The sequence below is a fragment of the Macadamia integrifolia genome, chromosome 2 (assembly GCF_013358625.1).
Source record: "Macadamia integrifolia cultivar HAES 741 chromosome 2, SCU_Mint_v3, whole genome shotgun sequence".
NCBI classification, from domain to species: domain Eukaryota; kingdom Viridiplantae; phylum Streptophyta; class Magnoliopsida; order Proteales; family Proteaceae; genus Macadamia; species Macadamia integrifolia.
The window spans coordinates 16,945,844-16,962,771 of NC_056558.1; the positions used below are offsets into that span (position 1 = coordinate 16,945,844).

The 16,928-nt window shown below is 39.0% G+C and overlaps 3 protein-coding genes across 6 annotated transcripts; 1 reads left to right on the forward strand and 2 right to left on the reverse strand.

Annotated features, from left to right (window-relative positions):
* Positions 1–683: 683 nt before the first annotated feature.
* On the reverse strand, positions 684–4,607 carry LOC122094216. Of its 4 annotated transcripts, none has more exons than XM_042664972.1 (11): positions 4,350–4,607; positions 3,551–3,615; positions 3,408–3,469; positions 2,281–3,297; positions 2,098–2,173; positions 1,888–1,995; positions 1,685–1,813; positions 1,533–1,589; positions 1,367–1,444; positions 1,177–1,274; positions 684–1,063 (listed from the first exon to the last, which is right to left on the reverse strand). In XM_042664972.1, exons 1-11 carry the CDS (start codon positions 4,489–4,491, stop codon positions 796–798), a joined length of 2,100 nt encoding a protein of 699 aa, XP_042520906.1. In that variant the 5' UTR covers positions 4,492–4,607; the 3' UTR covers positions 684–795. The 4 variants fall into 4 exon arrangements, with proteins under 4 accessions (XP_042520906.1, XP_042520891.1, XP_042520897.1 ...); XM_042664957.1 differs by having other exon boundaries at positions 1,177–1,298; XM_042664963.1 differs by having other exon boundaries at positions 1,367–1,450.
* Positions 4,608–5,837: 1,230 nt separating this feature from the next.
* On the reverse strand, positions 5,838–9,563 carry LOC122091852. The gene is made up of 4 exons (XM_042662032.1): positions 9,262–9,563; positions 8,964–9,159; positions 8,722–8,808; positions 5,838–6,359 (listed from the first exon to the last, which is right to left on the reverse strand). The coding sequence occupies exons 1-4, from the start codon at positions 9,477–9,479 to the stop codon at positions 6,207–6,209; spliced, it is 654 nt and encodes a 217-aa protein (XP_042517966.1). The 5' UTR covers positions 9,480–9,563; the 3' UTR covers positions 5,838–6,206.
* A 1,901-nt stretch (positions 9,564–11,464) lies between these two features.
* Positions 11,465–11,998, forward strand: LOC122064021. Its single transcript, XM_042627717.1, has one exon. It carries the CDS (start codon positions 11,465–11,467, stop codon positions 11,996–11,998), a length of 534 nt encoding a protein of 177 aa, XP_042483651.1.
* The last annotated feature ends 4,930 nt before the right edge of the window (positions 11,999–16,928 follow it).

The following is a 16,928-nucleotide window of genomic DNA, read 5'->3' on the forward strand; positions in this document are numbered from 1 at the left end:
TCGGGAAAAATCCAACTTCACCAATAGTGGAATTTTTCTTTTTCTTTTATTTCTTTTCTTAGACATTCGAACATAGCGTTAAGGTGACAAGGGCTGGAAATGGACCTCTAATATCTAGGAGAAGAGGAGCGAGAATCCAAGGCCTTTGATTAGTTTATTCCTGGGCCATTTTTTGGTATTCATAAAACCCAATTTTGTCCATGTACATGTACACCCAAGCATGGCGCAGCTATGAGTGATCTGCTCCCTCTATGAAAACAAGCTCCTAAACTAGTGACAGATAACTCCCAGCAATGCTGCTGCCTATATCTGCCACATGATAACACTATGTTCTAGGCACCCTAGAAGCTAATGGATGGTATTCATTGATCATTTTGGTCCATGCTGAAATCATTTGAATCGCCAAAAGAAATGATCAAGTTACCCACCACATGATCAATTCACGTGTTCAAAGGTTCTGTATCATATTTGATTCTGCAGGTTTTGAAGCCTCCAGTGAAAATGCTGATGAAATCTTTGCAGCTCTACAACTCTTTATCCAATCTAGCTCTCATAATACAGTTGTCAACAAAAATTTCAACTCTCATGGGCCATATGGTATGTTTCACTTTGCTGAGCAACCAGGGGTTATATTTGAACCAGTGACTTCCCCTCTTGATTCATTTGACCAAACACAATGAAAATAAGCACAACCCTGTGAATATAAATTACATTGCTTGCTTTGAAAACCTGAAGAAAAAGATTTCAATGATATAATTGAACATGAATACAAATACAGTAAACAAAGAAACAAATTCATGACATGATTGCCTGGGACAGCTTCTTTGTGCAACTCTTTGGTACATGGATACTCTGAAAGTTTGGCTCCTTCGGAATTGTTGCAGGTCTTTTACCCCTTGAACATGACCTTATGGCTTTCACTTTACTGATGGTGTTTGTGTTGCCATTGTCAGTTGGCTCTACTACATCCCTAGGTCTTGAGATTGCTGATGAAGTTTCTTTTTTCGTGCTCAACTGGCTAGTTGATGCTAGTGGAACTGTTGCCTTGCTTGCTGAAGCCATCCTGACAACAGAAACAAAGGGAAAAAAGCACAGACGAGTGCTTCGTTCAGTTTCAATGAAGATCAAACTTTCTCACACAATCCACTATAACATAACATAAACATGATAGCTAACCTTTGAGGCTTGACAAGTTGTGGCCGCGGAAAAGGTGATTTAGCCTTTTTTAAGCTGCACTCTGCTTTTTTACCTGCTCTCTCCTTACCATCGTCCCACTGAGGAGTCATAAGTTTCAATGTCTGAGTCAAAGGATTAGAAAAGAGTCTCAGATAGATCCTCCTGAAAGAGGAACAAGTAATCGTGTTACCTTCTGGCTTTTTTGAATGGTTGACACCACCTTTGTCTCTGTTGCACATTTTGGTGTTTTAAGATATACATTTTTCAGCTGTTGCTGCAAAAGACATCATCTTATCAGCTTAATAAAAAGGCACAATCTAGGTAAAGCCTGGGAGATTTTTATTCTGAGTTCAAACCTTTTTAACTCTTTTTCCTGATTCAGTTTGGTTTCCTTCATGGGACTTCTCAGTTTTCTGGAATCATTAAATCAAAAATCAATATAAACTTCTACCTATCCAATTATGGAAAAGAGGGGAGGATGGGGGACTAGATAGGAGAATGAACTCACTTGAGTCTCCGTTAGATGCCTTCTCTGCAACCTTCCAGTAGATAACCTTTGGACTGCCGGATTTTCTTTAGAAGGAGCAAGAAGATGCAACCTTCTATCTAGGTTTGCCTCCTTAAGAATTCCCCTTTCCTAATATAAGCTTCATGTTGTCAAAAGACCATTGTTACTAAGAAACGAAATATTTCTTGCAATATTGCACTTACATCAGTCCGCAGCCGGAAAGGTTTAGGGTTTGTTGGCTTTGTTTTCTTGTACTTTTGGGCAGTAGCAGCAGCAGTAGAGCAATCTCTTTTACTAAGCTCTCGAATGACCTGCACCATTATCAAATGCAGTTGGAGAACAAGATGTTGAGATCAGCAAACTACTCATTTGTTGAAACAAAAGTAAAGAGATACGTAAATCTAATTAATTACCTTCTGAGACCTTTCATGAGCTTCATGCTTGCTCAGTGTCTTCATTTTAGAGTGACTATTATTGATGTTGATTTCTCTGTAATCAGTTTGAAATGAAAAAATTCTTAGCACAAATATGTAATTTGTGTGAAGATCTGCAAGTACTTCCAATAAGAAAGGAGAAATGATTGGTGGGGCTGAAACCTGTTATCATCAGACAACAAAGCATTTTCTTTATCGTCACTTCCCGTAGTGTAATTCTCTACTCCTGCTACATTGGGAGTTTGATGTTTGGGAAAACCAACTTCTAAATCTTTCTTCTCCTCATAATTTGATCCTCCATCCTCAGAAGTTGAAATTAAGTCTGCAACATTGCTTGAACTTGCTAATGGATTTTCCCCAATTGGAGTCTTTTCATCTTGAGTAGAAGTTGCACCTAAATTTTCCAAGGCCTTCACAATCATTAGGGGCTTGTCATGACCAGTTTTTTCATCATTTCCAGAACTACCTGATCCAGAAGACGCTTCTAAGGAGCCATCCCTTGATTTTCCATCAATTTCCATATCACTATTGTCGTCATCAATCCGTTCATGTGACAAAGATTGATTACATATGGGTAAATTGGATTTGGTTTTGCTCTTTAGACATCTTGAAGATTTTGCAACCTTGCCATCCTTGGAACCTTGAGAAATGAATGAAACCTCAGCTTGAATTCTAAGCTTTCTGGGCCTCAAATGTGCTTTGGAAGTATTGGAAGTGGGAACATTGTTGCTATTATTGTACCTGGATGACACAACACGAGAACGCCCCTGCTTTTGTTTGTTTATCTCAAGCTTCTTCACCTGTTCACATAATTCTGTGACTGGATTATGTGAATGTAATGAAGTTTTCACCCTTTCATTTTTCTTTGGTGTGTGGAATATCAGGGCCTTCGAGACCACTCGATTCTTTGTCAAAGAAACAGATGTTTTTGGGTTCTGAACACTACGCAAGGGATCTGGACCTGGGAGGCACCTTTTAGGCCTTGGAGTTGTCAAAGCCTTTGCGGCAACAGAAGATTGCTTAGCCTTCGCATTTGAAGCTGAGTTAAGCCTAGATATAGGATGGGATTTTATCGGTTTGTCAGCCATCTTTTGAGAAGCCAATGTGATTGCAGTGATTCTTGATATTCTATTCTTTGAAGATTTTGCCGGAGCTGATTGGGGGCATTTAATATTTGCACTGCAAAGAGAGTAGAGATAACAAATATATGTCAAAGCATATCCAATTGTGCAAAGAAAACCAAGAAGTAAAAAAAAATGAAGACCCTGAAAACTGAAGGTTTCACTTACTGTGGAGCTATTCTACTCATCGCCTTCTGAAGTTTTATGTTGGGGCTCCTTGCTGCCATAACCTGTACAATTCGAGAAGGTTATATGTGAAATGATGCGTCAACCACATTAATGAAAAGAAGGAACAGATAGAAATAGCTCACCCGAAGAACAAAACTTCTATAAAGAGCATCAGGATCCATGTCTTCTTCATGCTTCTGGTCGCATCCTGAAACACAATTAACAGGCTTATTGGAAACTCAGGGATAAATTTGAACTTGGAAAGTGAAATATGTTAATATGACTCACAATTTAATGCCCCAGTTGTGGAAATAATCTAAAAACCAAATAAAAACATGAAACCTTATTAAATTTAAAGAAACAGAGGAGTTGAAATCCAACACTGAGCTGCGAAAACGAGCTGAAATCAGAGAGACAAACTCCTTTCCAAGCCAGTTAACCCAAATGTTGTTTAGAAAGCTGAAACTCGAGGTGGGGAAAACTCAAATTGGTCGCATCTTCGCTCCCTCATCTCCAACCCCCCCGCCCCCCCCAAAGAAACCCCCCAAAATAAAAAAAAAGAAAAAGAAACGGGCATTTGGGAGAACAATAACTTCTCAAAAAAAGAACTTTTTTTTTTTTAATTGAAGATCAAATCAAAACAAGCGCATATAGAGCTTAACTGCGGAGAGTAGAAACGAGAAAGTTGTCAGCAATGAAAAAGCAGGAGAAACAGAACTAATCAACTTAAATTCTAACAGATTTAAGCAAATCTTACAATAGATCAGAGCTTTAACTTTATGTAAAGTAAAATTATGCCAGAAAAAGAAAGAGAATACTTTAAGAACAGAGGAAAAAAAAACGTAATTACCATCAAACATTAACAGAACGACAGAAATAGTACCAGATTTTCAAAGAAGACTACAAACTAAAAGCGAATCCAAACAGCAATGCTTAACTCACCGACACGCAAACAAAACCAGGAACGATCGTCGGGAAGAGGTGGATCGGGAACGGTAAAATCGACATACTTCGGTGCTTCAATCTTCTCATAGAACTCCTCATCATCATCCTTGTTGAACTCTGCTGATCGATGCTCTTCCATCTCCTCCTACCCGCTTTACTAGTTGCTTTCGATCTATCTGGACTTCAAGAACTAGGGAAGAAGTACGTTAGCTGAGAGAGAGAGACGCGTCGCTTCCTCCTTTCTTTAGTTTTGCTCTGGTGAGGTACCCGAGGAGGTTTAAATGTCGACAGAGAGCTCTGTAAGTAGCCGTTAGACTTGGAGCGGCGTTTCTTCAGACAAAGTAGAATTTTTATGGAAAAAAATTTAATTTTTAGGGGTATAGTAGTAAATTGAATAAATATGTAAACATTATCTTCGAACAGGTTTGTTGTTATTATAGGTGAAGTGAACCGTTAGTAAGATTTCCGAAATTCACTTTCCTCACAATATCCTTTAGTCAAACGTTTCAACTCAACTTGGCTAAGGGCAAGTTCAGGTAATTTCTCCGAAATTGAAGAAATCCTGTCCCAAGTCCCAACTTCCAATCGTCAAACTAAGGGGCAAAATTGGTAAACAACATTGGCTTAACCGTTGACCTCGTTTGAAAACCAGGACACTAATTGGGTCTGTCTCTCTCCTCTTATGTACAAAATGACCTCCCACCCTTAGATGAAACCAAAAAGGAGGAACAAATTGGATCTTGGGCAGGTGTTGGAGCTACACTCCCAGTTACAATGCGCTTCCCCTTTTCTTATTCAATTTTATGGGGTTTCTATGCCCTGGATCATTTCTGTGAAATTATCAAAACCGGTAAGATCTGACCACCCAATTGTCATATACAAAATTAGAAAAATATGATTTTTTACCCAAGTTGTGATTTTATGGATCAAGTTTTCCTTCATTCATAGTGAAAGTCATCGATAGGTGCCATTGCCGTGGAATGTGCATAGGACAACAATGTTATTGCATTATCAATATTGTACAGTATGAGGTATGGTTTAAGTAATTGATATCAGATTGGCCGATCCAATAGGTATCAATGTAACACTACCGATCCAATAGGTATCAATGTAACACTACCGACCGGGGATAAATCTCTCAAAAAACATAGATAAAATCATCCAATTTAGATCAATATGGGACCAACCTGTATCAATATCAATCAAAATCGATACCATACCATTTTCAATATGAATTACCTAAACCATGACGGAAAGAAATATTGACTATAGATGGGTGTACTTTGCCTTCACCAAATTTCATCATAAATAGGTCAAGCCAGTCTTTTTTTCTTCATGATTCTTCGGTTTCCTACTTTACAATTTCATGACTTGTTTACTTATGTATATTCACTTTGATTTCATGCAACTAAGGCTCATTCACACAACTTTATCGACCATAGAGTGCTATGTACGCCAAGTTAACAAATTAAGGGCAAAACAATCATTTAAATCGACCTCAGAGATTAATTTTATAAAATATTTTCCACCAAAACATACTAAACCTTCGAGAAGGAAATCAAACAATTCTTCATCTTGCTTGTGAAGAGCTCCAATAAAAGCCCAAAATGTAAAGCACCTTCATATATGAATATTTTTGGTACAAAATTAGTGCTTTTTTTTTTTGGTAGCGACTACATAGCAGGGGTCTTTGCACCTTAAGATTGCAGAAACTTTTTGTGATCATAATTAGTAGTAGAGAAAAGGAATACGATTGCCGCAGAATTTTCTTCATAAACGAAGCTCGCAAGATCTAGAGTTTGAGTCTCGCTACAAGTGGTTTCAATGCTTTGACCAACTAACCAAGCAACAGCTTCATGGCTTTCTCTTTCTCTTGAAATTTCCTTTTGAATTAACATTTGCATCTGAGTCTGAAGGTGACACTAGCAACTTGGCACCGATAGCAGAGCTCCAGAGAGCTCTTTCAACATCAGATGCGGTGAAGGTGCCCCCTTCCGAACTTAATTCCTGCAAATACCATTACAAAAAAGCATCAATAGACCGAGTGGGCTCTACAGATTACCTTATTCCTGCTAGTAGATCTAGAAAAAGGACAATGCAATGAGGAACAGAGAAATGGAGGGAGAATGCGACACAACAGTAGGCGACCATGGACCTTTGATTAGCTGATCAACTTCAACCTGATTTACCACCTCAAATCGTAAAGTCTACTGATTTCTTCGTAACCTCAATCATCAACCATGAATTAGCCATGAAATGCTAACTGATTAGCTAACTGTTATGTCACTTAGCCATCAATGTATTTGTTTCTATATTTGATTGCATAAACTACTTGTCGATATAAAATGAGATGATATATTCAGACAGAACAGTAGAAAAGAAGCATCAGATGCATACACTGTGCCCCCTTTCAACTAAGGCTAATGAACTTCTTAACATTCCCTTCCATGTCAAGTATAGAACTGCCCTTCCTCCTCTAGCTGGGGTTATTAGAAATGTTCAGTGATAAAAAATTTGTTGTCTCTACTTCATCCTCCATTCTCCCCTAAACAGCACTGTCACAGCTGCAACAACAAAATTGAATAGGAACTGATGAAATTCAAAAGTTGAGAAGAGCTGAAAAACTGTATCTGGTTCAGTTTTCCTCTGTTGTGCATGACCCCATTGGTGCCTGAACTAACAGGCCCAGACATTTAGTTCATCAGAGGCTTTGGGACCATAGACCTTCCACTGTAAATGGGAGATGTGCTGGTGGAGATCAGGCTAGCTTGTCGAGGATCGCACTTTCACAGAACCATTGAAGGCAACCGTATGAGCAAATCTAACAGTAATATACACTAGTCATCTGGACCCCAATCTATATACGCTTTCTTTTTGGAAGAAACTAGAAGATTTGGGTACCCATCATGAAATTATAGGGCACTATCTAATAGGTTTAAGTATTAAAAAAAATAATAATAATAAAAAATAAAAAAAAATCCTTTGTTTCAATTTGCTCCTATAAGGTAAACCTAAGTACACAACAAGGATTACTCAAAGCATTGACAACAAATCATACTACATGCAACCCCCCAGCCATATTTACTTGAAACCAAAGCTTATAAAAGCATCATTGAATTTGAGCTCCAAATGAAAACCCCGACACATATTTGGAGTAACTAAAGCAGACAGATCATACCCTAAAGAAACCTCTACTTAAGTTAGCAATACAACCTAATCATGAGAAATCCCCACTGCAGCCATGGCAAGAGTAATAATGGTGCTTGATTTGCAGTCTTCCAGCTGGACAAGAAATGTGAATTTTTAAAGATCTTAGAGATGATAGGGAACTTGGGATAGTTTACTTTGGCATTCATCAGTTAACTGGATCCAGTCCCCTTTGAGTCCCTAACTAATATATCTGCACAGATTTTCCTCTCATAAAGGAGGCTAATGATTAGAAAGAATAATCATGTATGTTGTGTTCTCATCTACAAACGATAATTTTAATTTTGGTAAATTCAGTTGTAATCTTTGAACTGCCAATTTTCTGCACTTGAAACCAGGATTTTGAACCCCATAATACACTAAAACAGTTACAAGCTAAATAACATGGCAACAGACTAGAGGCTTACAGATCCAAATGTATCATGCTCTGAGTACACAAACCAAGGGATCAGACAGCTTATGGATACATCACAACCTTCCAAAATACTTTATCGACTTTCAGGTGCATGATATAATCCAATTCAACCAACTAAATATGGGCAAACATCATGAAAAAGGAAACAAAAAAATGGGTGAAGGAAAAATATCAAAAAACCCAGTGATAAAATAATTGTGTTTAAGAAACCCAATGTTAAATTTTTACCCGTAAAATGGTATAAACCTGACCACCCCTTTTCCCAAAGCACCTAGGGTCATTGGACTTTTTTAAAAGGACAAAACTAACCCTAAGCACCTAGTTGATTGTTGAAATTTCTAAAAGGACAAAAGTAACCCTAAAAATAACAATCGAAATCATTTAAGAGTTATTATTCTGATGTTTTGATTATATTTATATGCTTTAACAACTATATTGATGCAAAAAGTGGGAATGGGGTAGGATTTTATTTTTGGAGGGTCTGATGGATATAGTAATTCAACAATGGGCATTTTAATTTGAATTTTTTCTATGTAGGTTTTTGGATTTTTTTCCCAAAAAATATACTAATTTCTCCATTTGACCTGCCAACTCTTCCAAGGGCTTTTACTTGTGAAACCTTTAATACGAGCAATTTGCATAAACAGGAATCTAGATTTCAGAACATTCCAGATAAAACAGAATAGGAAATGGAAGTTTGATGGGAAAGTTGATAATGGAAAATTAAATTACGGGAACCTCACAAACCTTTGCTTTGGCTAGTAATTTCTCAGTGAGCAAGAGATACTGTTTCAACGTATAATCCTTCGGGTTACCCAGAGCAGCCAGCATTGCCTAACATATAGTACACAACAAAATTCAAATCCAGTAATAAAGAGGAGGGGATGAAACAACCATGGCAACTTAATTAAACAGAAAAAAATAATAATAATAATGAAAATGAAGAGGAACACAGATTCCACCAAAACGAAAAAAAAACCCAATTTCACCTCATCAGACATGAAGGGAGCTGCATCAGGTGCGTAAGCAGCCAGAACGGCAGAGGCAGTAGCTGGTCCAATTCCTTTCAGAACCGTGAGCTCAGAAATAGCTTTCGAAATATCGGGAAGAGATTCAAAAGCCTTCTGAGAAACAGATTTCACTAGGGTTTCGTCCAAAGATGAAACGAAATCCAAAAGTCGCGGCCTACGATTAAGAAAACTTACTAAGAGTAGGAAGGTAACGAGAATTGATGGAATGTAGTAGCTAAAGAGATGAAGATAGAATATCGGTAAAACTAAAATATACCTCCATTTCCCTCTGGTAAGCTTCCATTGCATGAGCTTAGACAGTTCTGGTTTGGCTATGTATGGCTTAGGGTTTCTTTGGCGTAAGAGCAAGGGAAGCTTGTTTCTATAGAAGTCGTCTAGTTCAGGTAGACCTGGTTTGTTGAGTGATTCCAAGCGGCTTTGGTAACACGATAGCGCGTCCTTCCATAAGCTTATATCAGAGCACGCAAAATCCATGACTGTTAGAAGTTAGAACTAGGTTCCGATTCTGAGATTTTTGGTTTTCTGATTTCACGCCCGTTGACTTTTGTCTCAGTTTCAAGCCTCGAGCAGTTGAGCCGCGTGGCTACCAGTTAGCACTTGAGCATCTTGTCATGGTACGGAGTATGGTATTTTTTTTTTTTTTAAATGAAAAAAGAGTGCCCTAGGGTGGTGATAACAGCCTCCATGAGAAGCCCTTCTACGAGAAGTAGTACAAGATCAATGGACGATAGTGGGCATATCAAGACTCAAATCCACAATCAGCCGAGCCCTTGTATGACAAGCAGTGCTTCTACAGGATCAATGGGCGATAGTGGGCAAGCCAAGACTCGAACCTACAATCAGCCGAGTCTAGCGATGATGAGTTGAGGGCATTTTCACCACTAGGCTACCAAACCCATTGGTGTACGGAGTATGGTATCGAATCAATTGTGTATCGGTATAGCTAGTCACTGATTTTCTTTTTCCTAAGGAACTGTCCAAGAGGACTTTCTCATCGATGTAAATAGATAATAGAATTCCGAAATCAAATTTGTATCCGTATCCGTTTAAGGGTATCTGTATCTGTTCATAGGGTATTTGAATTTAAATTCGAATTATTTGATCTGATTAAATAATCAATTAATGTTTTTGAGGGTTTTTGAAGTTTAGACAGGTTCTAGAGAATGAGGAAAAGAGCTAAGACAACTTAGAAAGATGGATAAGGAGCAAATTATATTCATTGGGGGAGGAAGGTTTGGATTACACAAGTCAGAGAATAAATGAATGATTGAAAATCCAAATTCAATCTGCATCCGTATCCAATCAAGAAATATCCAGATTCAATCACATTGGATCCGAACTTGTTCTAATCCGTTTACATTACTCACACACACATACACACACACACACACACACACACACACACACACACACACACACTAGTGGGGTAGGGGGAACACTGACCTCCATGAGGGGGGGAAATGGGCAAGAGAACACTACTCCGTCATGTGGTTGTTCCACTAATGCATAGTATTTCATGTTCTTGGATGGGATTCCCAATGGTTCTAGTATTGAAATGCCGGTTAAGTAGGACAGTGTGGAACTGTCAATATTGTTTCAAATGATATATTTCATGTTCTAAAGGATATATTTCATGTTCTTGTGTTCAGATTTTATAGCTATGGTTTGATGCATATAGGATGTATTTTTTTCACATGGAGGTTTCAATGGATAGACCTTTGGTTTTATTATTGCAAACTTATTTGGATATAGCACTAAATCAAAATAAAGACTTGTTTATTTGGTCACATTAATTCCTAGTTGTTATTTTGAGAATCTTACATATGATCTCAGATAGTCTAAAGATGTAAATCCATAAATTCATGGAAAGAAAGATGCTGATGAACTCATGGTCACTCAACTTTCAAATTATGGTCATTTTTTTTTGTCTGAACCCGTGGAGACTAGGGTATATCAGTCCCACAGGGTGCCATGAGAATAGTGAGTTGGAACTGTCAGGGTGCGGGGAGTCCCTAGACAGTTCGATCGCTGCTCAATCTCTCCAAATCCGAGCGGCATGATATTATTCTCTTAATGGAATCAAAGTGTCATGGGAAAAAAATCTAAAGATTACAAACAGATTGAAATTTCATAACTTCTTTGCATTAGATTCTAGATGTGCCTCGGGGGGCTTGATTCTTTTGTGGTAGTAACACATTCAGATTCAAGTGAGGTACTCGGACTTCAGGATTATTGATGCAAATGTTTCGACAAACCAAGGAGAGAATTTCATGTTCACTTGTGTGTATAGAGACCCCATCAGAAGAAACAGACAAGCAGTTTGGTATCGTGTCAAGTCTTTTGGAGCTACCCGAAATGAAAAATGGCTTTGTGTTGGAGACTTCAATTCATACCTTGTATGGCACGAAAAGACAGGGGGTAACCAAACTGGTTCAAGGGACTCAAAAAATTTTCAGGACATGATAAACAGCTGCAAACTCCTTGACCTTGGATCGCATGGCTCTCCATACACCTGGAATAGTCGTTGTCATGGTGGGGTAGATATTCGAATTAAACTTGATCGCACTCTAGCTAATGCATCGTGGAGAACTCACTTTGAGAACGCAGTTGTTTTCATTCATCTGGCAGTTAGTTCAAATCACAACCCCCTTCTTATAGATACAGATGGGGGTAAATCAGGTGGATCTCAACCATTTCAGTTCGAGTCGATGTGGCTTCGCCACCCCAAATGTAAGCAAATCGTCTCTCAAGCTTGGTCAGCACCTACTGTCGGACCTTCTACATCAACCATCATTTGTAAGTCCAACAGATGTAAGCATGCTCTGAAATGCTGGAACAAGGTAGAATTCAGTAATGTGCAAGAAAAAATCAAATCTCTTAAAAGCCAGCTTGAAAAGATCCAAGGGCTTCCTCCTTCCGATTACAATCAGAACAGTGAGAGTCTCATTTCCTCTTTATTGGAGGAAGAATTGGCCAAAGAAGAGGCTTTATAGCACTAAAAGTCGAGGATAGACTGGATCCAAGGAGGTAACAAAAATTTGGCCTTTGGTCACGCTACCACTATCCAAAGATGGCAAAGAAATAGGATCCTCAAGCTCCGTTTACAATCGGGGGTATGGTCCCAATCTGAGGCTGAAATTTATGCCGAGCTTCTCAGTCACTTCAATTCCACTTCTTCATCTCAAGGCATTGATCCTACTGCATTGAACCATGCTCTTGCTTACATTCAACCTTTGGTGACCGAGGAACTCAATGCCACACTATGCTCCAACCCATCGATGAAGGAGGTTTCAGATGCTCTTGAGGCTATGGGGCCCCTCAAGTCTCTGGGCCCGCATGGGTTTCCCCCCATTTTTTTTTTTATTCTGGAATGTCACAAAAGAAGATGTGCCAATTCATTTCTGACTTCTTTGCTACAGGTGTTCTCCCTCATGAGGTTAATAGGACCTTCCTCTGCTTTATACCGAAAGTCCAATCTCCAGAGCTTGCGGAGCACTTTCGGCCTATAAGTGTTTGTGGTCTCGTTGTGAAAATTATTTCAAAAATGATGGCAGAGAGACTAAAAGGGGCTCTACAAGGAATTATTTCTCCTTCTCAGTTAGCCTTTGTTCCGGACCATTTGATCTCAAATAATATCTTCATAGCTCATGAGATGTTCCACTACATCAAGTAATGGAAAAAAGGTAAAAAAAAAAGCCTTGCACTCAAGCTTGACATGAAGAGGCATATGATAGGCTAGAGTGGGTTTTTATAAGGGAATCCTTACTCAAATTGGGCTTTTGTATGCGATGGGTTGATCTTATTATGGAATGCATCTCTTCAGTTGCGTATTCTTTGTTAGTTAATGGCGCGGAGAGGGGGTCATTCTGCCCTTCAAGGGGCATTCATCACGGTGACCCTTTGTCCCCGTTCATCTTTATCTTATGCTCGCAGGTGCTTAGTTCGATCATCAATAGGTCCGAGGAAGATCATCTTCTTCATGGGATCAAAGTGAGGAACCGCGCTCCCCCTATATCCCACCTACTATTTGCCGATGACTATCTTCTTTTCTTAGAGGTCAAGCTACAAGACATTTCTCATCTCAAAGGCTGCCTTGAACTTTACTGTCAGGCCAGCGGCCAGGAAGTAAATTTGTCTAAGTCTGGGTTAACCTTCAGTCCGAATACACCTCCCAGAATTAAGAGATGGTTTTCGCGCATTTTGAAAGTTCCTTATGGCGATGGCCCCTCAAAGTATTTGGGTCTTCCAACAGAGATTGGAGTCTCCAAAGCTGATATCTTTAAAGATTTCTCCTCTCGTACGTGTAAACACGTCAAAGATTGGAAACAAAGGCTCCTCTCACCTGCAGGGAAGGAAGTCCTCATCAAATCTGTGGCTACTTCTATGTCAAGCTATGTGGCCACCCATTTCGTGCTCCCTAGTTCTCAAAATGACCAAGTTCGAAAATCAATCTCCAATTTCTTTTGGGGTCAGCAGGAGAATGAGAAAAAAGTGCACTAGATATCTTGGTCTCGTCTCTGTCATTCAAAGGAACGGGGTGGTCTAGGATTTAGGGACCCATTCCTCCAAAACAGAGCTCTACTCTCTAAGCTTGCTTGGCGGTTATGGGAAAATCATAACTCTTTATGGGCTAGGTTCACGAAGGCGATTTATTTCCCAAACTTTGATTTCATGCAAGCGGCTCCCGGTAACTCTCCTTCGTGGGCATGGCGTAGTATTCTTGAAGGTAGGAAAGTGCTCTCAAGTGGCCTTCGATGGGTTATAGAAAAGGTTAAAAATGTTGATATTTGGGAATCTAACTGGATTCCATCCACTCACAACTTCAAGATTCAGTCACCTCGCCCTCCAAACTACCCACTATTTAAGGTCACAAATTTGATAGATTAACAAAATCGGATCTGGAAAGAAGATTTAGTTGACATGTACTTCCAGCCCTCGGACAAAAAAGCAATCCTTGATATTAGGCTAAGTCTCTTCCCTAAGGATGACCAACAAGTGTGGGGGGGTGCTCGTAATGGAGTGTTTTCCGTCAAGACGGCTTATCACCTCCTCTCAAATCAGCGGGAGCATCATGCGACACTCCTTCCCTCATATTCTAGGTGACATGCATGGGAGGACATTCCCCCTATGGTTTGAAATCGTATATGGTACAGTAAAGCTCTTCCAAAAATTAAGTCTTTTCTTTGGAAATGTTATGCTCAAGGTATCGCTTCAGGTGAGGGGCTATTGAAAAGACAGCTGCCAGTTGACACAAGCTGTAAAAGGTGCGGTTGCACTATTGAAACAACAGACCATATCTTGTTCGTGTGCCCGTTTGCGCGTGCGGCTTGGTTTGGCAGCAACCTTTCCTTCACAGCTGCTTTAGATACCCCTATTTCTTTGACTCGTTGGCTCCAAGATTGGGATCGTATTCAATTCCCTACCAAAGATCAGGGTAAGGAAAGTTTAAGCCAATGTTTTTTCTTGTGTTAGTGTCTTTGGCTAGCAAGGAACGATCTGGCCTTCAGTGGACGTCAATGGACTCTAGAAGAGGTCTTCATCAATGTCCAGAGAGCCTTTAATGAATTTTGGAACCATAGCAAAGCTCCATTCCCTCAACCGGCTCCTCAGCAGTCAACAACGGCGTGGTTTGCTCCTCCTATGGGTAGTGTTAAGTTAAACTACGATGCAACTATTCCTCCTGGATCATCCAATGGAGGTCTCGGATTGGTCTTACACAATTCAACTGGCTCTCCTATAGTGGTGGCTTCAGATCCCTCCATTTTCTCAGATGTGTTGGTAGGTGAAGCATTAGCCATCCGCTAGGGTTTATCTTTGGCCTTGAGTGAAGGTATCCTAAACCTAGTGGTGGAATCCGACAACGCAACAATCATCAACGCCATCCTAAATCAAGTTGCTCACCCTCTGCTTTCGGTTTTAGGTATCAGCCAGAATATCAAGTTGTTGGCTCGAAATTTCAGTACATGTAATTTTCTCTTCTTTTCTAGAGATGCAAATTTTGTTGCGCATTCTCTAGTTCGGAAGCCCTTGTTCGTGGCAAGTAGGACAATTTGGCCATTATCCTCTCCTTGGCTTCTAGACCTTTGTAATCTGGATGTCTCGTGCTCCACTTGCCCGCTTTTGGAATAAGATTTCCTTTTACCCAAAAAAAAAAAAAAATCCATAAATTCATCATGGTTTTGTATTCTAATTTGCTTTTTAAAATAAGAGACATTAGATCTCATAGTAATGAAAATCTGAAATTATAATGGAACCATTGAAGTTCTTCTCCCTTTTCTACAATGCCTAGAATTTTTTAGGAACTGTTGTCATCTTATCCTACTAATAATTGGGATCGGGCCTAGGTTTGGTCTCATTAACAAACAGAAAAGTACTAAGATTGGTACCTTCAGTCATAATATCAGTACAGAACCATCTCGATTGACATCCTTACTTAAGTTTTGATTGACTTTTTGAATAAAATTTGTATACTTTTAACCATTAGAAATGCCCATGGTTTTAAGTATCTCCGATACCGATACGATACCCTCCGATACGTATCTTAAATTTAGTCGGCCGATACGATACATTAAATTTTTTAAATCATTTCGTATCGATATATATCCTACAATACATACCGATATGCATCAATACACCACTAATACACATTGATACGATACGACATGCCTCGATACGACTCTATGAAAAATATAAAATTGACGTCAAATGTACATTTCAGTATGTATTGGTATGTATCGATGAGTATCGGTATGTATCGATCGGTATGTATCGATATATATCAGCACGTATCGGTGAGTATATATATATCGGTACGTATCGATACGTATCAGCGCTACGGTCATATAATGGCCAATATGGGTAATTTTTCAGAAAAAAAAACGATTTTTTGAAGGGTGTTTGTTCTAAAGTTGCTGTCAACCATATTTCTCTTTAACTAAAGTGGAAATCAAGGTTGGGAACAAGGATTTTACATTTATGGGACAACTACAGACCTTTAATTCTTAGTACGATACCCTTAATTTAGTGTTTATGCATAATACATGTTATCAATAGTTTTTTTCAACAAATTCTTTATGCAAAAGTGTTTAAAAAAATATTTCCTATCCATTTATGTGTGTATCTTTAGCGTATCTTAGTGTATCTCCGATACGATACGATATCCTCCGATACGTATCTTAATTTTGGACGATCGATACGGTGACCGATACCGATACTTTAATCCTTGGAAATGCCACATCATCCTTCCACATAACATAATTAGGTTACAAGGCATGCAAGATCTTGTACTTATGCAACAACACAACACAACTCAGCCTTATCCCAGCTGAATGGGGGTCGGCTACATGGATCCAAGAATGAGGAAAAGAAAAAAAAAAAAAAACTTTTTGGACATCCCACTCACGAATCGGCAACCCAGATCACAACCCTCCAAGTAGCTCTGTTCGATTCCATACTTAAGTGAAGACAAAATCTTGTACTTATGAAGGACATAAAATTCTGTATACCCTCAATTATTGAAGAGAGAGTGTGGACAACGGAGTTTCTTAATTGGTTAGTGTTTGTCTCGCCGTAGTAGGCCTTTTGGCCTTGGTCTTTGTTTCGAATCTTCTCATCGCATTTGCTTTCTCTTGGATGCCCACCTACTGCAATCTAAGGGTGTCAAAATTGGGACCCAACCGATTAGGTGGACTGAAACCAAATCAAATAAAAAATATATATATGACTTATTAGATCATGTTTTAGACTGGGGTAGTGTAACCCCAAATAGAATCAAACCAAATCAAAAACCAAAATAATTCGACACCAAATCAAACGGATAGCAACCTATCTAACTAGCTTCATGTTAATTCTTAATTGAGATTTATTTTTTCGCTGAAAAACAAACTCTAACTTTTAAAACTATTGGTAGACTATAGTTAGTCA

Excerpts from the sequence above, each read along its gene's own strand:
- LOC122094216 (XM_042664950.1), bottom strand. The coding sequence starts at position 4,491 with ATGGAAGAGCATCGATCAGCAGAGTTCAACAAGGATGATGATGAGGAG. Across the intron at positions 3,298-3,407 it reads ATGAGTAGAATAGCTCCACA|TGCAAATATTAAATGCCCCC; the intron begins GTAAGTGAAACC and ends CTCTCTTTGCAG. Across the intron at positions 1,064-1,176 it reads CAACTTGTCAAGCCTCAAAG|GATGGCTTCAGCAAGCAAGG; the intron begins GTTAGCTATCAT and ends TTCTGTTGTCAG.
- LOC122091852 (XM_042662032.1), bottom strand. The coding sequence starts at position 9,479 with ATGGATTTTGCGTGCTCTGATATAAGCTTATGGAAGGACGCGCTATCG. Across the intron at positions 9,160-9,261 it reads CTTACCAGAGGGAAATGGAG|GCCGCGACTTTTGGATTTCG; the intron begins GTATATTTTAGT and ends TCTTAATCGTAG. Across the intron at positions 6,360-8,721 it reads AATTACTAGCCAAAGCAAAG|GAATTAAGTTCGGAAGGGGG; the intron begins GTTTGTGAGGTT and ends TGGTATTTGCAG.
- LOC122064021 (XM_042627717.1), top strand. The coding sequence starts at position 11,465 with ATGATAAACAGCTGCAAACTCCTTGACCTTGGATCGCATGGCTCTCCA.